The 24,053-nt window shown below is 48.8% G+C and overlaps 2 protein-coding genes across 6 annotated transcripts in view; one reads left to right on the forward strand and one right to left on the reverse strand.

The window, feature by feature from the left end:
- The window catches only part of SEC31B (SEC31 homolog B, COPII component), a 55,874-nt gene extending 32,173 nt beyond the window's left edge, over nt 1–23,701 (forward strand). For 2 of the 5 annotated variants that reach the window (XM_086751735.1, XM_086751738.1), the window contains 3 exons: nt 109–180; nt 22,102–22,217; nt 23,484–23,701. In XM_086751735.1, the coding sequence (XP_086607861.1) occupies nt 109–180; nt 22,102–22,217; nt 23,484–23,571 (276 nt within the window). In that variant the 3' untranslated portion in view covers nt 23,572–23,701. Of the gene's footprint in view, nt 1–108; nt 181–919; nt 2,776–22,101; nt 22,218–23,483 lie in introns of those variants that run through there. The other 3 variants (XM_086751734.1, XM_086751736.1, XM_086751739.1) reach the window with 2 other exon arrangements.
- On the reverse strand, nt 3,301–21,012 carry WNT8B (Wnt family member 8B). Its single transcript, XM_010119234.2, has 6 exons — nt 19,884–21,012; nt 13,930–13,963; nt 12,495–12,633; nt 11,032–11,157; nt 8,844–8,986; nt 3,301–8,416 (listed from the first exon to the last, which is right to left on the reverse strand). The coding sequence occupies exons 1-6, from the start codon at nt 19,940–19,942 to the stop codon at nt 7,859–7,861; spliced, it is 1,059 nt and encodes a 352-aa protein (XP_010117536.1). The 5' UTR covers nt 19,943–21,012; the 3' UTR covers nt 3,301–7,858.
- Nucleotides 23,702–24,053: the final 352 nt, after the last annotated feature.

Raw genomic sequence — 24,053 nt, forward strand, 5'->3', positions numbered from 1 at the left:
GTTATGTGGGAAGAGCAGAGGAGGGGAGGGACTAAGCGAGAACAACTTGATTCTGGGAGAGGTGGCTCTGAAGCTCTGGCAGAGCTAGCAATACCTCTTTTGCTTCAGAAAACCCGAAGGAAGCTGGAAGACGCATTGCAGCGGCTGGAGAGTTTGTATGAGAAACTCCGCGAGCAGGCGGTAAGTAGATGCCACCATTCCCTGTGATCTAGCCAGGTTCCTGATCCCACCTTTGCACTGGGTTTTGGGCCTTGGTGTCTGTCCCAGTGTTATCTGCACATATCCTCTTGAGAAAGCTAGGGGAGTGCCAAACCTTATAACACACCTTGAATCCAGCCAGCCTTATCTCGTCTTTCTTAACCTTGGCCTAGACATAGTGTAAGGAAAAGCTGGGGAGATATTTGCTGGGTCTTTTTGCCCCCAGGAAGTATACTGGCATATAGACAGGTTCCAGATGGGAATGGGCAACTGGGGGTCGTTGTTAAGTGTCAACCTAGTGTAATCTCTGGCTTAGAAAACTCTGAAACTGCTGATGCCAGTTACTGGAAGGCTAGCTATCAAGGGAAGAATTCTTTTAACATATACCCTTGTCCTGAGTGTCCATATTAGACCTGAACAGAGACACAATTCTGTGCTAGATGGACCTTTCACCTCCTCAGATATATCAGATATTCAATTACTGCTGCAATGTTGTTACTTAGGACCTGCATTCACTGTAACTGAGCCTGGGTATTAGATTAATGTTTATTGCGGGCTGGGAAACCAAGGGAAGAGGGAGGCTGTCCTTCCTGACAGTGCTTGACTGTGTAGGTGTTGTTTGGTGAGGATGAGATGGAGAACAGGAGGGAAGGGTATGGAGGGAGGGGGGCTTGTGTTACAGTGCTGAGCATGCTGACTCATTTCTGGTCCCTCCCCACAGCTCTCTCCAACCATCCTCATGGGTCTCCATGAAATTGCCCGCTGCATTGAGGCTAGGAACTACCAACAGGGTCTCCTGGTTCACACCCAAGTGGTGAGCAGCAGCAGTTTCAGTGAGGTGTCTGGTTTCATGCCCATCCTGAAAGTCCTTATGACCATTGCTGGCAAGCTGAATGTTTAAAGTGTGGAGCAGCTGGAACAGTGCACACTGAGAGCTGGTGGACTCCCTCACCTGTTGATGTGCTGCCAGTTATGGACTCTCCTTCTGACTCTGGAGAAATAAGTCTGTGCCAGTGCCTGGAACTGTGCTGGACCAGCATGCCTGGCCCCATCTACTCTCCAGACAACCAGCTAGGGCCTGGGGCTCCTGGAGACTGTTCTTTCTCTTCTTTCTCACTAGTCTGAGGCCGTTTCTCAGCCCAGGGATCTCAATTTCAGGCTGCCTGGCTTGCACAGAGATCTTCTTTCTTCTCCATTTCCCTGGCACAAATGGGAAACTCCTTCCTACCCAGTCTGATGTTGCTTTCTTTTTTCTATTTTAGGAGACAAACAGGGCTGGCACCTGCGGTGCCACCAGACAGAAGAGCCTCAGGCTCTATTCCCTGCTGCAGTGTAAACTGCCTAAGTGATAGCTGGGCTCCTTTGGGACCTAAGCTGGGGTGTCCTTGCTCCATTGGGCTGCAGTGAGGATCTCTCCTCTGGTTCCTTCTATCTCTTCATTGTCATCCTTGAGTCCACCCTCTTACCCGTCTGCACGCATATCCTGCTACCACTAGGGCTAACTGCCAACCTGCTCTGGGCTAGCTTTGGTTCTCTCTTCTTCACCCAGCCCTTGCTTTTCATAGTCAAGTCTCCGGTTCACCTGCTGTCCCCCTCCTTTATATCTTTTCCCCCATAAGCTGCAGGCTTGAACTCTTTATGTTTCAGTCCCAGGGCTAATTCCCCCTTCCAACTCCTGGGATTCTCACATTCAGGAATGCTAGCAGGTTGGACTGCTCTGTGTGCTCCTCCCCAGAGCTGATCACATCCTGTGTTTGGGCTAAAAACTGCAATCTCCATCTCCTGGCCTTTTTCATTTCCTTTATGTTAGCACAGTTGACCTTTTGCCCACTGGTGTTATCTAAAGGCTTCCTACATTGGGCTTTTCAGACAGTCTAGGGGCTTTAAGAGCAGCAGGGATAGTTCAGGTCCCATAAAGACTCCCCTCAAGCTACTCTGAGCAGCCTAGACTTGAGCAGGGGGAGGCAGCTCATTGTTCCTGGTGTGGTGCATTCCTTCTGCCTGCAGTAACACATGTGTGCAGAGGTGGTTCTTGAAGGCCCCTTGGCACTGTGGTGGTAGGAATGTGCTGCAGGAGGTGATGCTGTCAGGCCTCCAGGATATGGCTGTGCTGAGGCTTTTAATCACTGGGGTAAAATAGGAAGCATATCTGTCCTGGAGAAGAAGTCTGGGAAGGCAGGTGGGATTTTAGGGTACATCTGTGTGTGTGTGTGTCTTTCCTTCTCTTCCTCTCTCCTTGCTTTCCTCTGTCTCACCCTCTTTCATGCTAATCATTGGGCCCTAGCTGGGAGCAAGGTTTCTTCCCAACATTTGGCTGCAGCCAGCCCCTGCTTCCTCTGCTTGCTGCTTAATAATGATAATGCCACCGTGGGCCTGTGGTTCAGTGACTTGCACAAATCAGCCTGCTCTACTGTGAGACTTAGGAGGGAGGAGAATCAGAGAAGGGAGGGAGAGGACATGCCTCATTCTCTCTTTCCAGGTCAAAGTGCCTCCTTGTTGCTGCTGTGTTGTTTCTATTGCTGCAGTTTGATGCACTGAAAGATTACAGAACAGTGAAATAAAAGCTGTGTTTTGTGATGCTGCTAGCTTTTTTTTTTCAGACTTGTCACCTCTGGCTATAGGGAACTTCCCTCAGTCTGTAGGGCCACCCACTGAGAGCTGAGTTCTCATCTTTGGTGAGGCAAGGAATTGAGAATGGTGTGGGGCAAACCAGGTTCTAAGCTCTGCTGGTGTGGGCAGCTTCCGTCCTAATGTGCTGAGACCTCAGGCCTTACCCGTTCCATAAGGCTGCAGGGTCAGAAAACTGGTCTCCAGATCACCCGCCTCAGTTGTGACTGTTCATCTTTCTCAGACACAGGAAGGTCCCTGGGACAGCTGAGGTTCTCTTGGGGAATCACAGCAGTGTTGGGGATTTCGCACTTGACATCGGGAGTTGGAGGTACGTCAGAAAGTAAACAGAGAGCCTTTGATGAATCCTCTCCTGTTGGAAATCAATGTTATGCCACTGAAGCCATGCCACTTAAACTAGGATGAGGATCTGATCTGTGTGGAAATCAGATTTATACTGCTGGTGGTCAATTCTTACCTTTAGTATAACTTCTGAATCTGTTGGCTGGTTTCATTTAAGCTTTTAAGGAGGTAAGAAGGCTGAAGTGGAACGTTGGTACTGAGATAAATTTGAGGGGGAATTAAATTTTTCTGCAAAAAGACTGACGTAATCTCAAAAAAATTTTGTTTTCTTTTTGCTGTCAGCTGGCTAGCTAGTATATATGTACAGGCCAGCCAGCCAGCACATGCTAAACTCTGAAATATGCAGGACTGTATTACCTGGCTTGTGATTGGAGGACTTAGGAGGAAGTAGAGGTTGAGAAAGATTGTTTGGATAGGGAAGATTTTAAGGGCTGTTGCTGGGAAGGAACCAGGGTTTATGAGAGTTCTGGGGTGTTACGGACACAGCACTTGCATTCAGGGAAGATCAGCCTTTGTTAGTTCTGCTGCTAGCAGAGGCAAACACCAAGTGTAAGGGAGTCTTTCAGAGCTTTAGCAGCCCGGTCTGGGAGCAGTTAGCAACCAGCCTGGCCTCTCAGCTGTCCCCCTTCAGGGAGATGCAAGCTGATTTTCGAAGGCAGCCCTTGTGTTCTGACCCCTTCGGATACTGTACAGGCGAGCAGGTAGCCCTGGAGGCATACATCTGCATAAGGATACAGATGTGTATAAGAAAAGTCCTAGCTTGCTGAGATCACTTTACAAGCCTGATATTTGTAAGATTCTGGCTTTCTGGATCCAGTTATAGTACTCTGTGCTTTCCAGCCCCTCTCTTTCTTTAACTTGGCCACTTGTACCACTGGGAAATAAGCATGGATTTTCTGTGTATTTCTCAGATGCATTTGACTTTAGTTCCCTCCAACATGCACAGCTCCTGCTACCCGTGGACTCATGCAGAGACCAGCTATTTATCCTGCCTTTGCTGCGAGTCCTCCCTGCTTGCCCTTTTGTCCCACTGTTGCTCAATTTTGCTTCAGGTTTACCCCTAAAACTCTTGGTAGGGAAACCAGGCAGGGGGAAGTGAGATGACCCACTCGAGGGTCTCTGAGAGGCTTGTGGCAGAAGCCCCGTCTCTGTGGCCTTGGTGTGGTATGTGGCATCGCAAGCCCCGCTGCAGAGCGCTCCTACGTTTCTAACACCGTCTCTGCTGGCTGGTATCAGCTTCTGGCCTACAGAGAGCAGCTCCTTGGCGTTTCCTCCTCCAGTGTGGACACATGCTTCCACAGCATCCCTATGCCACTCGACAGAGAAAGTGTTTTCTGTTGGGTGAGAAGGCCTTTGGGCTGACAAAGAATTAGGGGAGGGGGAGGCGGTAGGAAAGGATCCCCGGGCACAGAGAACAGAGCTCTAATCCTGTTGCAGATAACATCATGTCTGCAGGCTAGGCTTGTGTGTGTTTGGGGGAGCTGGAGAGGCAGAGATTGTTAGGCAGTATTTGTTTGTAAAGCCACTTGCTCTGAAGATAATGCTTGCACTAACTTCTATTGAGAGAGCAGTGTGAGTCCCCACAAAGTCCTTTCCCAAAGTGTCTTTGAAGCCAAGAACCCATTGAAAGGAAGAAAGGCCAAGAGAGGGGATTAGTTTGTTCAGCAGCTGTGAATTTCAGTGGGAGGCTGATGAACTCCAAAGTCTTTGTTGAGGTTTTTTTTGTAAGGAGCCCTGCTGGAGGGAGAGACCCACACCGGGCCGCGGCCTTAGACAAGAAGGAATCCGAAGCGGCAGGGAGCTGTAAACGGGCCACAAGGACTTTTCCCAAACACTTTTCGGAAAAGGTGTTGTGAAGAGATCGGAGGGGGATTAGCATGTGAAATGACACTTTCCATTGACTCCACAGAGGGGAGGGGAAAAGGGCTGGCTGGCTGATTTTATTAGCATTTTGTTCCCTTCTCTATTCTGCTCCCCCAGCAGCCCCCCTCCCCTTGCTTCCCTCCTCCCTGAGCCCTCTAAAGAGGTTTGGATTGGAAAAGGGAGCGGGGGGCTGCCTGTTTGTGTGTCATCTGGGCGAAGGTGACCACCTGGGAAGCTGAATGTAAATATTTCTCCTCTGAGGAATGCGCCTTCATTAAACCAAAATGAATACATGGAAGCATCCAATCCCGCCGCACAATGGCAGCAGTTCCTTTACCGCTAAGGGCTTCTTGTACCGGGGAGGGGGGACCCCTCCGGCCCCGACCCGCTGCTGAGGTCAGCACAATTTGCAGCTGCGGTGTCGCCATTTTCTCCCAGAGAAAGAGGCATGCGGTGGTGGGACTCACGCTTGTAATGCTCCCCGCACGTCCCCTTCACCAGCAGGCATCACTGTGCCCAGAGGGCACATCCTGGCCTGCACCACAGCCTTCATGGGGCAACTGTGTGGGGCAATAATGTCAGCGGGGGAGGGACTGGGCAGCACAGCCTGCCGTGTGCTGGGGAGGAGGAGGAAATGGGAAACAGCTTCCACATCTTCTCTTTTTCTTATGTTTGCAGCTGGCTGTGGAATGGGGGACACAGGGACAAGGGGGTAGAAGCTATCCTCTCTGGCTTGCAGTGTTCCTCAAGCCAGCCTGTGCTGGAGCTTTCCCTGTTGGGTGAGAGGCTCTCACCACCTCTTTGCTTTCCTGCCCAAGGATACATTCCCACCACAGGGAGATGGAGGAAATGCTGACCAAGGTGCAAGGGACTCAGAGAGCAGGGTCACTGTACCAATAAGAACCTTTGCGCAAACAGCTGGTGGTTTGTGTGTGAAGTGGAAGTGTTTCAGGTTTCCGTGAGAATGGGCCAAGATTGTTTCTTGCTGGTTTTGAAGGACCAGATTCTTGGTTGACGTGACTGCTCTTGCTCTGGTGAGAACCCAGCTTGCCCTAGGTCCAAATTCACCCCCAATGAAGTAGTCCTAGGATCGAGGGGGTATTTGATAACTAAGAGACGCATACAGACTGCTGAGTGTCTCTAATGTATCATCTCTGAAGTGGGCAACTGGGCCCTGCCTGGCCCCCTGCCACTCCCTTTCCTCCTGGCAGCTACATTGCAGTTGGTTGCAACCTCAAGCAAGCTGAAGGAGAGAGCAGGTCCTTTCCCCTCCTGGTAGGGGCTAGGTTGTGCTCTATGGAGGGAACTGGTCAGCTCTTCTTACACTCAACAGATAGGTAGGGGGCTGGATTTTAGTCTCCAGAACTGTAGGTACATACATCCACACACACAACAGGATGAAAAAACCCACTCAACTACTCAAGACACATCAGCATTTTGCAAGCACTTGGCTACTGATTTATTGCATTGGCTATTGGTTTACAAATATTGGCTAGACGACAGGTCTAAAGGCCAGTAATTTTGCTCTGCTGGCTTCTCATCTGGCTAAAGGACATTTCAAACAGCAAAGCTGATGATAACCTCACAGCCTGGGGCAGGTCACTGTGATGGTGCAGCGAGCTTCCCCAGGTCCTGCAGCTGACAGCTGCTTCCCTCCCTACCCCAACCGCGGCGAGGGAACAGAGATGCATCAGCCAAATCTTCCTGCTGCTTGCTTAGCCTATAGAATATATACAATAAGTGGTAGAGGAAAAACTGTTATGTATACATCACAGTAACTGTGCAATAAATTAAACTTCAAAGTGCTTCACTTTCCTATTTACAACACCATTAAATAGCAACTGACATTATTTTCTCAGACTAAGAGGAAGTATTTAGTTAGTTAGCTTGACAGAGTAAGAGTGCTTGGCAAGTACACCAGGAGGTGGGGAATGGGCTCAGCTGGCAGCTCCTCTCTGGGAGAGATTTGGGAGGAAAGAGGGACTGGAGAAGTGTGAGGGCATCTTTATGGCATCAATCAAGGGCTTTGGCAGGGATGCTGGGGTGAAAAGGGAGATCAGACCTGGAGGCTTAGAAAATACAGAGAAAGCATATAAAAAGCAAGTGATGGGACTCCTCTTTTGGACAGCTGTTTAATGGGCAGGTCAAGCAGCAGCTTCAGTCTTACTGCTGCCATCTCAAATGCAAAGTAAAGCACTGGAGAGCTTGCTAAAGCTGTCAAAGGATGGGAAGTGACGCTGTGGGCCTCCTGGAGGCTGGCTTGCTGCAGGAAGATGTTGCATGCCTATTCTATTCCGTCATAGTGTAGGGCTTAATAGAAGGCAATAACAACTTTATTCTAGTGCCCTATTTTTTAGAGTAGTAGAAGCCTCTTCGCTTTTAGGCATTACCACTCTGAGTTGTCCAACTCTGGTGGTGCCCTCTCAGCTTCCTCGTGCTTTCTTAAGTGTTGATATCACTTACTCAAAAGCCCAGAGCAGGTGCTTGTTTGGGGAACAGACAAGCTCAAAAGAGCAGGAGCCACCACGACCATCTGTGTGTTCAGCAATAAAACCATAGTCACTGGATAGAGTGACTCCGAGTTGAAGGGACCAAATCTCGAGGGTCCTCCCAGAAGTCATCACCCAATACACTGATGGGAAATGCCCTGTATAGCCAAGGCCCAGAGGCTCATGCGAGCTCTTTTGCCTTGCCCAAGCCCCAGTGAGGTGGTATTGGGAATGGGACAAAACTAAGCCAAAGAGAAGTGGTGTTAGGAGGCTGCTGAGGAGATGGGGAGGGCAGGAGAGGAGAGGGGGAGACAGGACCATGGAGGAGCAGGGGGAAGTTAGAGCTTTCTCTTGAGCTTGTGGCTGGCCCCACCACCACCGCTCCGCTCCCGCTTCTCCTTGCGGACGCAGAAGTATTTGGTGACCCTTTTGCGGCACTGCTCGCACCGCACGGCACAGCACCAGTGGAACTTGCAGTTGCAGCTGGACACCATCTCGGCTCTCCTCTCCTCCACTGCTAGCCCGCAGTCCCCACACAGCCGCCGGCAGCTACGCTTCTCCCACTTGCTGAGTGCCTTGCCCCTCTTCAGGCACTCCCTGCCCTCTGTGCCCAGCAGCCCCAGCGTCTTGTTCTCCAGGCAGTAGTCAGGAGAGTCTTCTAAATGGACCAGCTCCTTCTTGGAGATGGAGCTGAAGGTCTCAGCGATGGCGCCGCGGCTGGCAGCGCTGTTTCCTGCCCCCTGCAGCAAGTCCACCTTCAGGGCTTTGTGGTACCTCTCCTTGAGGTAAGTGCCCACCTCCCGAAACTCAGGCAGCTGCAGCCAGCAGGTCTGGGTGGTGCAGCTCCCCGACACACCGTGGCATTTGCAAGTCCGCTTCATGGTCCCTTTCACAGCCTACAGGGTGAGGAGAGAGAGGGGATTCAGGAAAAAGACCAGAGGGGTCATTTCTGTGCTGCAGTGCATGGAGAAACATGGCTCCAGGCCTCTGGAGGAGTTTGCCATTGACCCTCCCTGCACAGTAGTCCTGCCCAGGGGTGGCTGGCTTAAAGCTTGCAGGTATGCTTCTCCAAGGTACTCCCCTACTTGAACTGGGAGAAAGAGGACAGCAGGAAGCCATTAGCAGTGTAATTATGGAAGGTTTGCTACTTTAGAACAACCACCACCCATCACATCAGTACTGCTGCCATCCCCTTCTCCTTGGCAAGGTAGTTGTTTCTTCTGGGCACGTGCTTTTAGCCACAGCAAGTCATGCCTCTCCACAGCGAGTGGTCAGAGCCAATCTGGTATGCGCTGTCACGTCTGGATGGAGAGAGGGGCTCACCTTTCTACCTGCCTCGTTGTTATGGAGGTTCATAGCAGCTCTGGCATCTTGTCCAGTCTCAAGGGCATCCACAAACTGCTTGGAAATGGCTTCCCCGAAGCCCACGTTATCACTGCAGCCTCCCCACAGCCAGCCTTGTCCCCCTAGGAAAGGAGAGATGTGCACTGTCAGGGAACCAGACCCTCACCTGCCTGGCTTGTGGCTCCAGGGACAACAGAGGGTCTCAGAAGTGATAGGTGGGAATGGAGGCTGTGGGACAAATCCAGCCTTTCACTTCATGATACTCCCAGATTCCCTCCCCTTGGGCTCGTGCCACTTCTTTGGAGGCCTGGATAGTAAGTGGCTCATGCAGGCAGCAAAGGGGTGTCCCACACGACAAACCCTGGGATTTACAGGCTTTCTATAGAGGAGGATTCAGAAGCTGTTAATTATTGTACATTAGCAGTTGTATACATGAGGCTTTGGGTCTTTAATCACCTTCCCTCAAACCCTGACTTCAACTGGTTCAGTCTGACTTGCAGGCACATCATCTTGCTAACACACAGGTAGTGAACTGGTGGAGACATCCTGGTCAGAGGGCACACATTCCCCTCTGTCAGGAAACAACCCAAGCCTGGCACACATTTGCCGAGGAGGCCCTCTTCTTGGTACGCTCAGAATCCCAGGCTAACACTGGGCATCTTGGAAGGATCTGATTTTCCAGTTATCATAAAGAAACAAAGGAGTCAGCACAGAACTGGGAAAATGCACAGCAAGATGTGGAGGGTACTTTTCCTAACCATGTGGGAGCTTGATGACTTAGCTTGGATGACTGGAAACATGTCATATGGTTTGCTTCTTTTCCTCCTAGAGAAAAATGACAAATTCTTTATGAAGATTTGAAATCTGGAACTTTCTGACCCTCACTTGCCTTGCTGGTACATCTTGGGAGTTGTGGTTTAATGGTCTTGTGCTACTCTTCTCCCTGAAAGACCTGGCCTTTACCCAGACTTCCCCAGAGCATCGCAGTCCCCTCTCCCAAGGAAAGGCAGGAGTGTCTCATGGGAGGTGGGTCATTGCAGCAAGACCTGGGACCGAAGGGAGAATGGAAGCCTTTCATCAACTTTGATTCAGCACAACAGCATTGAGAATTGAATCACACTGTTTTGGACAAGCCCAAAAGTTTCCAGTGCCTTCCAAGGTTTTAAGTTCACAATGGAAAATTTTCATGCAAAATAGGTTTTGGGGAAAAGAAGTGTAGCACGACTAACTCACTTTTCCAGAGAAGACAAAATTTGATGTGTCATTGCCCAAAAGTTGCTCCACTAGAGATGGGCTATCCCACACCTCAGACGCCTAAGAAGCAGTGGCTGTTTTAAAAACTGTTAGCCAATAAAGCAAATTACTAAATAGTGGACGCTCCAGAGGAGTTTGTCATAAACTGACACATACTGACTGCTCATTGTGGCTGGGCGGGGAAAGGCTTTTACAAGATTTTGCTAATTTGAAATCTGACTTCTTTCCATTCAAAACAAAAAAAACAAAATGTCAATGTTCCTTATGAAAGCAGAGTGGAGAGCTGGAGCGATGCAGCCTGGAGTTCCCCACCCAGGGGTGCTTAGTGGCTGTGAGCCTGGGTACAGCTGTGATGGGGAGGAGATAGATGAAGGCTGCGTGCTGTCGCAGCGGTTCTCCTGCTTGTGCTCTTATGTGCCTGGCATGCTGAGACATGCTGGCAGGGTCTACAGGTGCCACCTTGCTTTTTCTCCTGGTATTTCTGTTCCAGGGCCACCCTGATCCTGCACTTGAAGTCCCTGCTCAGCACTGTTCTGACCAGACCTGCCATTTAGAGGCACAGCATCAGATCCTCTCCTCTGCCTGTACAATACAGTAATTCCTTCCAGTGGCTTAAACAGAGTTGTTCTTGATTTGAACCAGGAAAACTGCAACCCCTTTCTAATTTCCTGCTCATTTAGAAAGTAATGGAAAACATCAAGGGCTTGACCTCAGCTGGTGTAGATTGGAGGTGGCCCCATTAGCTTCCACAGAGGTACTTTGGTTTGGGCCAGGCAAAGCTCTGCTCTGGACATTATTTCCAGATGCTGGGACCAGGAGGAAGGGTTGTTTCTGCAGGCCTCAGCAGAGTAGAGAAGAGCTTTCTCCTGCCAGCTGGGACGCGAGGGAGGGATGGCAGCTCCTCTCTCCTTACCCAGCTGTCCATTGCGGGAGTCGTCACAGCCACAGTTATCAAAATCCCCCAGGCTGCAGTTCCGGGTCAGCGTGTACATGACGCCCGCAGAGCTGATGGCATGGACAAAAGCGGTTTCTCTGTTTGCTGTCAAGCAGGAATACAAGAAGAGCAGATAGGCTAAAGACATCACTGCAACCAGCATTAGAAATTACTCCTGCCACACAGGAGACTGGGTAGGAGGAGATCTGCAGAGGCAGGGCTTTGTGGGGTGGAGAGGAGGCCCAGCTGCCAGATTAGCTTAGTTTTGGCTTGAACTGCATGAAGAGAGAAGATCCCAAATTTGATCCAGACTGACTCGTGCCATTTCCAAGGATGTGGCTGAGTTTAGCACATGGCCATCCTTGTAGGCACTCACCAGTGGGGATACAGCCAGAATGTCCCTCACGTCTTACTAATAGACCCCGAAAGGGGCCCTCCTCAAGGATCAAAGAGCTCATTCCCCGCAGCCCCCTCGAGCCTTACCTTCTGCCGGACACCACCTGGGGCTGAGGGCAGTGTCCATTCTTACACACCAGGATCCGTGTGGAGTCAGTCGGCTGACTTCACTGAGCCTTTGGCTTTCATATAATACTAGCAAGGTCTGGATCTGAGCAGATAACCTTGAGGGGAACAGTTTAGGAACCTGCTCCTAGTCTCAGAGTGTTACTTCTTGCTGCAATTGCCTCCTCAAGGCCTCACTTCAAAACCTCTGTCCACCTCCCTGCCTGGGGCCCTGATCTCTCATCTGCTGCCAGTCCCACCAGCAGCCTGAGGCTCTCATCCATACCCAGGTCCTGCCTGTACAGGGCAGGTATGGGCTCAGCCCAGCAGCATACATGGGTCTAGAGGACCACGTATGCACTGAAACATTTCCTGGCACCTACAAATGGGTAAGAAATGGGACACAATGACCACAGCCACATGCCCTGCAGTGGCACAGGTCATGAATGCTGGATTTCTGCCCAGGGTGGCTCTGACATCTGGAAGCTGTGGGAAATCTTTTCTCCTGCCTCTTGGCCAGAGCACAGCAACTGAGGAGCACTTTCCTGCTCCGTTTAGCCATATCCCTCAGCTTGCCACCCCACCACCCCATGCTGGTTCTCAGCCTCCCTGGGACACCCTGGTGAGAGGCACCACTTGGACACGGCGTGTCCAGCAGCCCATGCAGGGTTGGTGGGACACTCCTGTCCTGCACAAACTGGGCCTCGGTGGGTCTGGAGGTGATGCCAGCATTGTGAGGCTGCCTTGTCTTGAAGATAGCTCCCAGTGCGTGTCTGGGTGAAGGGGTCTCCTGGAAAGATTCCCCCTGGGGCATTCCTGGGAGAGGGACATCCCAGGTGGGGATAGGGAAGAAAAGGAGTCACTTGGGAAGAGAGGAGGGGCCCAGGGGCTTGAACCTGTAGTGAGGGGGTCCCAGTAGTGGTATCCAATGCTTTCCTTACCGCTGCGTAGTCCGCTGTGGCTGGAGAGCTGCAGTGCCCTCTCAGGGCAGTTCCAGCGGTCCCAGGCAAACTGAAACTTGCACTCCTCAATGCCACTCTGCGCCCCGGCTGCCACGCTGCTAGAGTAGATGAGATAGGCCTAGGAGCAGAGCGGGTGGTCAGGAAGGAGAACAGCATGTGCCCTGCTTCAGCTCCCCAGCACTAGGCGATAGCTTGCAAAACCAAGTCAGGATGAGGTGGCCAGCGAGCAGGGACAGCCCTGTGGACAACGGGCTGGGAATGTCCCCAGGCTGCTCCCAGAATCCAGGAGACTCACTCAGCAGCTCTAGCTTCCATCATAGGCAGTGCAAAGCTGGTGTAGCTCCAGCTGTTTCCCACACAGCCGTGGGGCTGATGCAGGCGTAGCTTTCCTGCTGCACACTGCATATTTTGGGCCGTGCTGCTTTGGAGTCTAGGTGGATGGAGAAGCACAGTGCAAAATACCAGGGAGAGCATAGCCCCAGGCTCACCAGGAGGCTGGCGTCCAACTGAAAATAACTCGCATGCCATCTTACAGAGACAAGACGTACATAGCTGAGGAGGTCTCTCAGGCTTGGCTCCCCTGGGGAGAGGTGCTCGGTGGCGGCAGCAGGGAACACATCTTCTGCTGTGCTGGGTCTGAGCCTGAGCCTCCCCAGGGCAGAAGGCCAAGCAGAGCTGTTGACTCTTAGCCAGGTTAGGAGATGTGCCAGCCAGTCCCTGCGATGGGGAGCCTTTTATCTCTCCAACATGAGAGAAGGCAGAGCCTTCTCCTCAGAGACCAGGGAGCTCCAGGCCAGCAGCCTACCTTCTCCTCCACTGCAGCCCCAAGGCACAGCCAGTGCTTTGGGGCAAAGTCACTCCACCATAGCATTCAGAGCTGTAGCAAGAGCTAGATGGGCTTGGAGTATTCCTGGGGAATAGCCAGGAATAAAAATTGGGTGAATTTTACAGCAGGTCCTAGCTAGGAAAAAAAAAAAAAATCTCTGAACAAGGGGTGTGGGGTGGATGGGGGTCAAAAACACTGAACAAGGTCCTGGCAGTTCCAGTTGTGCTCCTCAGGGAAGTATGTTTTGCAGGGCCTACAGCCTTTCCAGCTGGATGAATGTGGGCCTTGATACTAACCTGATCATCAGGAAGCAACAGGTGAGATGCCCAGCTGGCGCCAATAGAGACATCTCCAGAATCTGGCCCCGACCAGCTTAAAAGGACCCCAGGCCAATTTTGCTCAGGGCTGATACAGCTCAAGGAGCTGTAGGTTCTAGTGGGTTGTTCCTGGTCCTCTTCACCTTGTTACTGGAAACCTGGGGGTGAGGGGAGCTCTGGGCAAGGGTGGATGGAGAGGAGTGGGAAGGAGGAGCCCCTCCCTGACTGGGTTTAGTGGAATCAGGGACAGAGATCAAAGAGATTCTCTTACCTTGGGGCCCGTCATCAGGAAATTATTCACTGACCTGGAAGACAGAGACAGTGTCAGCAGGGAGGGGGTGATGGTGGAGGAGTCTGGGGAATGCCAGGCATCCCAGGACTCTCCTCTCACCCCCTACAGCCTGTCTGTATCCTGGCTGCAGGCACCTTTGGTCTCTCCCTCTGTCTCCTCTTGCTGCTCCCTACAAGTCAGGATCTCCATTTTCCCCCCTTCAGTCTCCCCATTAGGCTGTACCAGGCTGCAACCCCCTCACCGCTCCCTCCTTTTGCTTTCTTCTGCACAGCTGCCTTTCATGCCAGTCCTACAGCTTTTGGGGATTTTCCTGTTCTCTCAGCCTTGCTTTTTGCCTTACCAAGCTGATGCTCAGCTTAACTCAGAGTAGCGTTGCTTCCAGCTGTGGGAACACCTTGGTTCCTCCCGTAGCCCTAGGAGATGGACTGTGTGCCAGCACTGCTCTCCTGTGGGACCATGCCAAGGGAAGGAGGAGATCCCACTGCTGCTCCTTCACAATGTGTGTTCTGGCAACATGCCCCCTTGGATCACAGTCGCTTGTTTCCCTGTGGTGCCAGCTCTGGCTGCCCAAGCTCTCCTCTTGGTCACGTTAAGGTGATGGCTGAGCACAAACATGCTTGTCCTCCCCATCCTGCTAGGCACTGCGTGGGGAGGAGTAGGGGCATGAGTGAGGTAGTCCTAGCCAAAATTAAGCTTTCTGGTGTTTTCCAACTGAAATATGAACAATTGAGATGAACAGTTTCCAATGGTATCTATTTGTAAGTATTCCTGTGAAACATTTAATTCTGCCACCATTCATGGAAAACTGTTCTCCTGAAAATGCCAGGGTCTGCGTTAGTAATTTTCAATGGTGGGGTCCAGCTCTGGGAGTGCCATGATCCCCCTCTTTTTTTGTAGGTCAGTAACTCCTATTTCTTATACGGAAGAGGACACTGACGCCAGAGACGTGGCATGAGGGGATTGAGACCTTGCAGAGAGTGAGGGATAAGGCAAAAGCTAGAGCGTACACCAAGAGAGACTAGGCTCTTCAGCTTCCTCTTGAGATAATGTTCTACAAATGCTGATCATCTCCCAGTGGAGGATGCCTCTCCTTTTCAGCTAGCCTCAACCCACACTGTGTCCCTTCAGTGGAGCTGCATCCTCCACTCTGCAGCTGAGCCATCAAGCATGCGGAGATGCTTGCTGCTTTTCTAGCTTCTCTCCATTCCCTGAAAATCCCAGTAGCTGAGTGGACCTCGGCTGGATGCAGGGGAGAAACGTGCAGATTATGGCATGGTTTTTCCTCCCTGTATGTTTTCAAGAGATTTTGTCTGGAGCAACAGGTATCTCTAGTAAGAGAGAGAAAGGCACTGTGCTGTTGTGCTACAAATCCAATTTGCAGGGGCATCCCAGGGTGAACGCGAGTGCATGCAAAAGCAGGCACTGCCATCCCAAGCCGAGGGACAAAGTGTAACTGTGCTGCAGCCCCGCCACAGACACGGGAGAGGACAGGGTACAGCTTGGTCAAAAACATCTTTTCTTTGCTATTACTCACACTTTAGAAACAGTTGAGGGAATTGGTTTGTAAAGTTTCACTCTGGTAAGTCTAACTTTTTTTTTGTGGAAATGTGTCCATATTGATTAATTTTGTGCTGAGAAAGATTCTCCTGGGTCAAAACAGGAAGGAGAGCGCTGTGCCAGGGCACTGCAAGAGCAGGAGATCCTTTCCCTTTGTTCCAGGCCTGGGATTCAGACCCGGCTGCGCTCCAGCCCCATGGGTACTTTAGCACGAAGTTGATGGCTGTTTTGCAGAGGAATTTTCCTGTGGGAGCCGCTTCTGCATTGTACAGCTAATTAAATATTTCCTGGGACTTGGAGAGACGGCATCTGTAGCCGAGTGATTAGAGCATTGGGTGACCTGAATCACACAGGGCCATGAACCTGGGGCTTTTCAGACTGTGTAAGCTCTGTGGGTCCCCATCCTAATGCAACTGGGTAGCAGCATGAACAAGTCATTTTTCCATCTGGTTTCCCTCCTGTCCCGCGCCTTGCCCTTAAGCGCTTTGCTATGGGGACCACACTCAGGACGGTGTCAGTGTGAATCCCAGCCGCTCGTAGCAGCTGTGGGAAAACTGGTGAAATGCTCCTGTGTAGGCAAGACCTAGAGAATTGCAAGTCCGCTCTTAGCTTGCTTTTGCAACCAAAACAAGAGATACATCCAATCTGCATTGCTTCCCACCTCGGTAGGAAAAGCCAAATTCAAGGTGTGCAGGAAGGATTTGCTTCAAACCCTTGCTGGCCTCATCTTGGATTAGGAACATCTGAGCAGTTGCGAGGGTGGCTTTAGGAAGAGGACAGTAATCCACAAGTTCAGGGTTTACAGCAAACCAGCCTGTTAGCAGGTGTCAACTGACATAACTGCATTGAAGCAGAGAATCTGTTCCCCCCGGGATAAACCCCAAGGTTCACAAAAAGGCCAAGTTCAGGATATGCCAATTCACCATCTGCAGCTGAGCAAATGGTACAGTAGCAATTTCCCAGCAGGATATTCTAAACATTTTTATTAAGTTGAAGAGACAGAAGGCATTTTCCCTGAGCTCTCTGATCAACAGGCAGGCATGCTGCTGGGCAGGTTTGTAGGACTTAGACAAGTAAAGGATTCATTTAGACTGGTACACTTTACCCCCCCTCGCATTTAACTCTTACAGCTGCAAGGGGATTCAGGAGAAGGGGAGATAGGGCTGTCGTGTGGCTGGAGGCTAGCTGAAATTTTTCTTATTTATGCTGAGAGGGAAAGAAAGATAATAATGCCAACAAAATAAAATAAGTAAAATGCATCTTTGTTCTGGATATAGTCTCCAGCAAGGGCAGAGAGTAACTGTGCCGCTTGTTCCGTGGATGCAGTGCAGTATTGACAATGCCACTGGAGTGATCTCTGCACTGCAAATAGGAATCACTATGAAAATGAATCTCTCTTAATTTTTGTCTCTAAAGTGTGGTTTTTATTTCTTTATTTCTACAAATTTGCCATGCCACTGTGAAGGAAAGCAGAATGTAATCCTAAATTAACTAGCTAGCTGCATCCACAATGGGTGTAAACCAGCCCAATTCTGATGATTTCGGTGTCACTGCACTGATTTAAAACTTTCTGAAATCACACACATGAAAGGAAATGCTTGGAATTTCTTCTCTTTTCTGAGAAAGCTTACAGGGTTTCTAGCTATCTAAACTGCTTTCCCTCCCCCTTCAAACTCCAGGACAGCATTACGCGGGCTGAAGCAGAGCAGGGACAGAGCTCAGCCGGCAGAGCGAGGAGTCCCAGCCGGTCCTTCAGCCTCGCTCCCCAGCCCGGGCACAGCCCTGGGCAGGGCACGCTGCTTCCCTCACCGCAACTCTATGCATCTAGGTAAAAAGCAAATCTAGGGCAAGCGATTTTCCTTGCATCTGACATTAGGAAATTATCTCTAAGCGAATGAATATCTGTAGCAGAAGTTCTCTGTCATAGTTTTATTGAACCCGAAAGCAAATAACCCTGTCAAGCAGCTGTCCCATTATATTTTACACGTATCAAATGCTAATAAGTCTCTGATAGTTTCTGCTTAGTTACAACTTTAACCAATAACAGCATCCCTCTCCTCAGTTTAACATGCCCCGAGAGCCTTATCAAATCTCCCATTGAAGTGTTTGTTTGATACCTTATCACTCATGCTACTGTGCTGCTGGTTCAGCTCTTTAGAAATTATAAAGCTATATTTAGATCTTTACTATTATTATTGTAAATATAGAAAATGGATACAATTTCACCTTGGATCTGAGTTTTGTTTTCGAGTACAAACTCCCTCGAGTTATTAGAAAACCAGTGACACTGGAAACTAAAGGAAACCCCACAGTTGAAGTGTAAAAAAACATTTAGAAACAAGGTGCTGCATTAGAGATTGTTACATTACTCCCACAGAATAGGAGACCTGGAGGAAACTCATTAACATCTGGAGCTTTGCTTTTTTTCCCCCCTTCATTTCCCTCTATTTTGTTGTATTTATTTGGGTTTTAGTTCCTAAATGCAACCCTGACATTTTTCTCATCTAGAAACATGCTGACCGTTCAACCTAGCTGACAGCCCAGAATCTAATCCACACTCAGAGAAGGCAAGTGGCCACATATATGTAAAAAAAAAAAAAAAAAAATTGTTGATCTATATTGCCTCCCGCTCCCAGTTCTTGTGATTAAATCACAGGAAAAAAGAATCTTGTGGCATTTTAAGCTGTTTCTAATTATAGAATCATATCAGTTGGATGAGATAAAGAAAACCAGCAAAAATTGCAAGAAGGATTATTGCACGATTCCTATGAACCTTGCTTTTTTTCTCCCCGAAAGTTAAGGAACAGGGTCTGTAATATGACCATTTCAAATAAAGTTTGTAATTTTCCTTTCTCTCAGGAAATCATAACCTATGAACAACATGCAGAAAGAAGTAGGGCTATCCTGATCTATAAACTTTTAGATAAACACTTCTGAAAGGCAGACAGGGAATTTAGACATCCAACTTCCATTGAAAATGCCTGGGATTTCTGTATTTAACTACTTTGTGCTCTGAAATTTCTCCCCTTTGAACTCTTTCTTTAAAATTTTGTTGGTGTTTTTTTATTTCTATTTAAGGTATTCTAAACCTGTTTATATTGAGGAAAGCAAGAGACATACACAGAAAGAGAGGAAAAATAAAAATAAAATCAGCATGAGTTCTTGCCTAGCCTCTCTGTATAACATGCATATTCCCCTTGTTCCAGAAGGAAGATTCATCTTGAGTTTGCTGCTGTGTAATATTTAGACATAAAAAAAATTGTTGCACATTCTTTTAATGACGGGAGTAGAAAATCTCTAAAGAACATAAATTTCACTCCCAGCCTAACAGGAATGAGTTCCCATTTACTCTTGAATTTCCCTTTCTGTAATTTTAGTTTCTCCATCCATGGCAATAATCCTAGAGATCTGCTATGAGGGAGGCAGGGGATTTAGTAATTGAATGGAGAAAGACTTTCCTTACTGTTAGAGGTAAGCCTGTAACCCACCAAGCAGATTCCCCAGGGCATCACATAAATGGAGAATAAATTTTGGGTACTCAGTAAAAATCACACAGGACAAAAATACCTACAGAGCCAGGTAATTTGAGTCCATCTCCATTTGAGCATGGGTTAGACAGACTCCACAAGAAAGGATATGAGATCTGATGCAGTGCAATCTCTTTCTGTTCACCCTTATAAAACATTTCTGAAAATAAATGTAAAACCACATAGCAAGAGGCCCACAGGAGATGAACACAGATTTGTGCATGGGGGGACCAGTCTGTTGGGGCATAGGTGGTTGGGAACCAAGCTGTAGCAATCTCTGTACTGAAATCTTCTCCCCAGGAAATCCTAATACATGAATTTCAGACGTGTAATCCTGACCCTCTGCCTGCCGAGGAGCCCAGGTCTCAGGCTGCTCATCTGGAGTGACAGTCCTGTACATCTGACTCACCCCTGCTGGCTTTGAGCTCTTAATCAGGGACTGTCCTCTCTGGGGAGCGCGGGAGAAGCCCCACTTGATTTGATTAAGACAAGAGACAAGCTGACTGTGAGCCTTTGGAAAAACAGAAATCCCTGGCTCTCCCATTGGGTTATCTTCCCAGATGGAAGTGAGGGGCTAGATCCTTCACATCTGCTCTCCTCTACTCTATTTTACCCCAGCTCAGGATCTGGCCCATATACTTATTGCTGGGGAAAAAAAGGGACTTTCTTAGATCTAATCTCTCTGCCAATTAGTGTGTTGGGACTTAGATAAATATCTGGTCCCACTAAAAACCAGAACTGAGCTAAGTGGAATAGAGCGGACATTTAGGAAGGTGAAGAGGAATTTCCTTAGGGTCTCCGGGAAGAGCACCTGCCTGTGACACAGACTGAGGTGCTCTCAATACTCACCAGGCACAGCAGGATTGGAAGAAGGGAGTGAGGAAGAAGATGCCCAGATAAGGGTCCATGGGAAATATAAAATCCAAACAAAGAGGGAGAAATGAGTTCCTAAAAAAAAAAGACTTGGGTACCACCACCACCAGAGAAAAGAAAAAAAAAAAAAAAGAAAAAAAAAAAGAAAAAAAAAAAGAAAAAAGAAGTACAACAAAATTAGGGAAGGGATGGAGTTATTTTCCACCCGGCACTCCTAGTGTGATGAAGAGGCGTATGCCCCCTGAATCCCAACTTCTGTGAAGGGTAACCAATCCTAAAGTAAGAGCTAAAGGGGGTTGGTGAAATGGAGCCGCAGAACTTCCTAAGAAGAGATTATCTACTTAATTAAAGATTTTTTTTTTCCCTAAGTCCTTCAGCCAATCAGGACTCAAGTGCCAGAAAGAGATTGAACTGATGAAAAGAACACCCCAGGTTCCTCGAAGACAAATGCACCACGAAAGGGATAAGAGGGAGGTAAAAGGGGAAAACAAAAAAAAAAAAAAAAAAGAAAGAAAAAGAGAGAGAAAGAGAGAGGGATAAAGAAAGAGACAGCAAATCCCTTAAAGTAATCACTAGATTCAATCTCCACCAGCACTGCCCTGACTCTCCATCCACTGCAAAGGCAACTGTAAGGGCTGCTTAGGGTGTGCCCTCGCCTCCTTCTGCCTTGGAGACATCGCTGGGGCTGGGGTGCGCTGGGTGCTCCAGGATGGGGGGGCTTGGGTTCGGGCCCTCCACACCTGCTTTTCGGATGCCATGCAGCACGCTTCAGGCAGAAGGCTGGGAAACAGACATGTGAACATCGTCTCTGCCTCAGTCTCGCCCAGGTTAAGGGGATTCAGGGCCAGTTCCTGTCTCCATTTTCTCCCTTATCATGGTGCCCTGCTCTTTCTTCCCATCTCCTTTTTGCAACACGCCACCCCCACCCTGGGAAAAGGCCTCCAACTAAACCTTCCCTTTCCCACACATTTTTTTGCTTTTAGGGTTTCAGATTAAGTCCATGGGAGGGGGTCTTTGGTTTGGTAGAGTCAGTGGTCTCTCAGTGAGAGCTTACCCCAGGCCAAGAGCTACTGGAGCTACTTAGAAGTGCATCCTGCCTGTTCCTTCTGGCCACATGGGACATCACACTGCCAGCCACAGCCACTCTGACGGGCCCCAGGTCATCACACTGCCAGCCACAGCCACTCTGACTGGCCCCAGGTCAACAGGACCAGCTTCGCCACCCTGTCCCAGATCTGTAGGAGCATCTTCTCTGCACTGCATAGCTGATTTTCATGCTGCGGATGTGATCAGCTAAAATGTGGGCTGAGACCAGTCAAACTCATGCCACCCAGGCTGTTGGGCAGGATGTCTGGACCAGGGCAGGATTTGAAAGGGAGCGAGACCCCATGGCTGAGCCATCAGGCAGGGCTGCCTGGAAGCTAAGCTTTGCTCAGGGCCACCTCAGGCAGATGAAGCTCTCAGCTGGACTTTGGTGATGACAAGGCCGTCTCTGCCCAGGCCAGCGAGCTCAAGCAGGGCACAGCACACAGGGCACTGCTGTCAAAACAAAAAAAAAACCCTTTGCCCTGAGCACTGCCCACCCAGCCAGCAAGGGCCCTGGCCCTACAGGGTGGCTGGGTGGTTTTCAAGCACACAGGTGAGGAGAAAATGCAGCCACCAGCAATTGATGCCAGGGCCAGCTGTGCCTCCCAGCTGCATCCTATTACAGGAGGCTGGTGGTATTTGTACTAATTACAGCCCCTGTTCCTGGAGCCCTGAGCATTTTAAAAACCAAGGTGTTATGTACACTGAGGAAAAACTTGAAAATTTATCTAGTAGAAGGTAAAATCCCAGAAACTGAAAGGTGAGGGAAGTAAGTTACTTATTTATTTGTTTATCTATTTGTTTGTTTATTATATTGAAATAGAATTTCAATGCTGTGATGTTTAGCACCTTTTAATGGTTTTTGTGGCCTAATTCAAGTACTGGGGGCAGCTGTGCTCTCCCTGCCAGAAGAGGCTGTCGCAGAGGGGGTGTAGGGAGCAGCTGCAGAGGCTGATGCTGCCCCACGGGAGCTGAGAGGGCTCAGCCCCACCAGGGCAGTGCTGATAGGGTGCAGAGGATGCTGCTACCCTGCACTTGGCATTTATTTTCGATGGCAGGAAGAAGAATTCCCAGTTGTTTCTTGTAAGTGTCCAACTGTCTGTTTCAGGACTCTCAAAACAGAGTTTTCTCATTCTTTGGGTCCAGCAGCGATAGCAAAATCACACACCACTTCAGACATGTCTCGACCAACTGGAAAGGAAGGACACCATTGAGTTCACTGGGGTGAGTTATTTTTGTTACTCCAAGACAAATTAAGTAAGGGGATTGCAAAAGTGAGGAAAAAAATAATTATAGGTAGATCAAAAATAAAGAGAAGGAATTTATTTTTTTATTAGCTCTTACAAGAGGCAGCCAGGTCTTCCTCTAAGCTTGCAGAAGCACCGGCAGCACCAGGGTGCTTTGGAGCCAGCAGCCTTCCCAGTCAACTTCTAATTTCAATTAAATGCAATAGTCACTTTCCTGGAAACAAGCATGTCTTTCAAGCCAAAGAGGCTGGAGGCAGAGCCTGAGAGGAAACTGTCTCAAACATGTTTCAAAGCACTTAATTGCAGCTCTCAAAGACTGTTTAATAGACTCCATGAGGTAGTCTCTAAAGAAATGGGATGCAAAATTGGTTTATATTGTTCCTCAAATTTTGTTATTGTTACCAACAAAAGCTCTGTAAATTTTCTAAAATGGGCCCAGAGAGCATTAAAATACATTTTATGCCCGAAGGGACTGGTCTATTATCCCATCTGATCCGCTGGCCAATACAGATCTCTACTGACCTTTGCACTGGGTACTGTAATGTGTGTTTGACTATTTGCTCATCTCCCAGAACGGCAGATAGGGTTTGAGGACAACAGGAGATAGAGAACCAACCACCATCTGTGGCAATTTGTTCCAGTTTGTTAAAAAAAACAAAACATTAATATAAGATGTCTAGGTTTAATTTCTAGAGAAGATCTGAACTGTCCTTAATTAAAGAGCTTGAACAAGTAATCACAGAAAGACTGAAAAATAAAGCCTCTGATGCTCTTCCTGCCTTTCACCCTGATACCAATGCAACTCATGGATGTGAAAAATTAGGCAAGCAGTAGGGGTAAAAATTCCAAGTCTGGCTCACAGATACCTCAAAAGTTTTTTGGTGTCAATGCAAAGTGCCCAAAGGACAGATTTAAAAAAAAAAAAAAACCAAAATGGCCATTAAAAAGACCAAGAAGGAATTAAAAGTCTTTTATTTTAAAATATATGAGATAAAAGTAAAAAGAAATTAACCTTCTCTAGGGTGTACACAGAATTCAGCCCTGAAATTCTCAGGAAGGTCTGGCTTCCCAGACCAGTAAGCCGGCTGTGACTGACTTTACTGCAGCTCTGCCTTTTGCACCAGTTAAATATGGCTTTAGTAGCATCTAATGCTTTTCAAAACATCCCCCAATGCCCCAAGAAAGTGTCAGTGTTGGTTGCAATCCCATACTGAACATGCTCTGTACTATTCTGCTCCTACAGCCAAGTGGTTCCAGAAACAAAACAAGACAAAGGCTGGGGAAATTTAAGAGCTTTTATTAGAACAATTGATACACAATGGAAGAAGTGAATGTGTTTTTAAGCATTTTGGCTCTGAAAAGTCAGGAAAGGTGCTGGTGTATCCAGAAGCCTGTCTGGTGGGTTTTTTTTTAGCTGTATCTATTCGAGATTGTGCCATTAAAGACAGTATTGACACACCAGGACACGCAAACAGCTGCATGACCTCTTCGCTGTAAGCTTGACTTTGCAACCTCTATGTTCCCTAACGCTGTTCTCTGCATGGATGACGCACGCTGAGCAGCCTCCCGTAAGGTCTGTTCGTGCTTTACCAGTATGGAATGTATCCTCACATTTGCAGGTTCTCCTTATGGTTCATGCAGGGAGAACTCAGGGGATCCTTGCCCACTGCAGTGAACTGTGTGACTGGACACATCTGTCACACATCTCATAGGAAGTGACTTCTGCCATACTGTGGGGAGAGGCAGGAGGGTCAGATGTTTAGGCTGTTCTTCAGTTGCTGGAGAAAAGCTTAATGTGCCTACAAGAAACCAA

The sequence above is a fragment of the Chlamydotis macqueenii genome, chromosome 7 (genome assembly GCF_036417535.1).
Source record: "Chlamydotis macqueenii isolate bChlMac1 chromosome 7, bChlMac1.mat, whole genome shotgun sequence".
NCBI classification, from domain to species: domain Eukaryota; kingdom Metazoa; phylum Chordata; class Aves; order Otidiformes; family Otididae; genus Chlamydotis; species Chlamydotis macqueenii.

What these genes read in the sequence shown, in the direction of transcription:
- WNT8B (XM_010119234.2), bottom strand. Translation starts at nt 19,942, where the DNA reads ATGGACCCTTATCTGGGCATCTTCTTCCTCACTCCCTTCTTCCAATCC. An exon ending in TCCTGATGACGGGCCCCAAG is followed by an intron (nt 12,634 to 13,929) that starts GTAAGAGAATCT and finishes CTCTGCTCCTAG; the next exon opens with GCCTATCTCATCTACTCTAG. An exon ending in ACAACGAGGCAGGTAGAAAG is followed by an intron (nt 8,417 to 8,843) that starts GTGAGCCCCTCT and finishes CTCACCCTGTAG; the next exon opens with GCTGTGAAAGGGACCATGAA.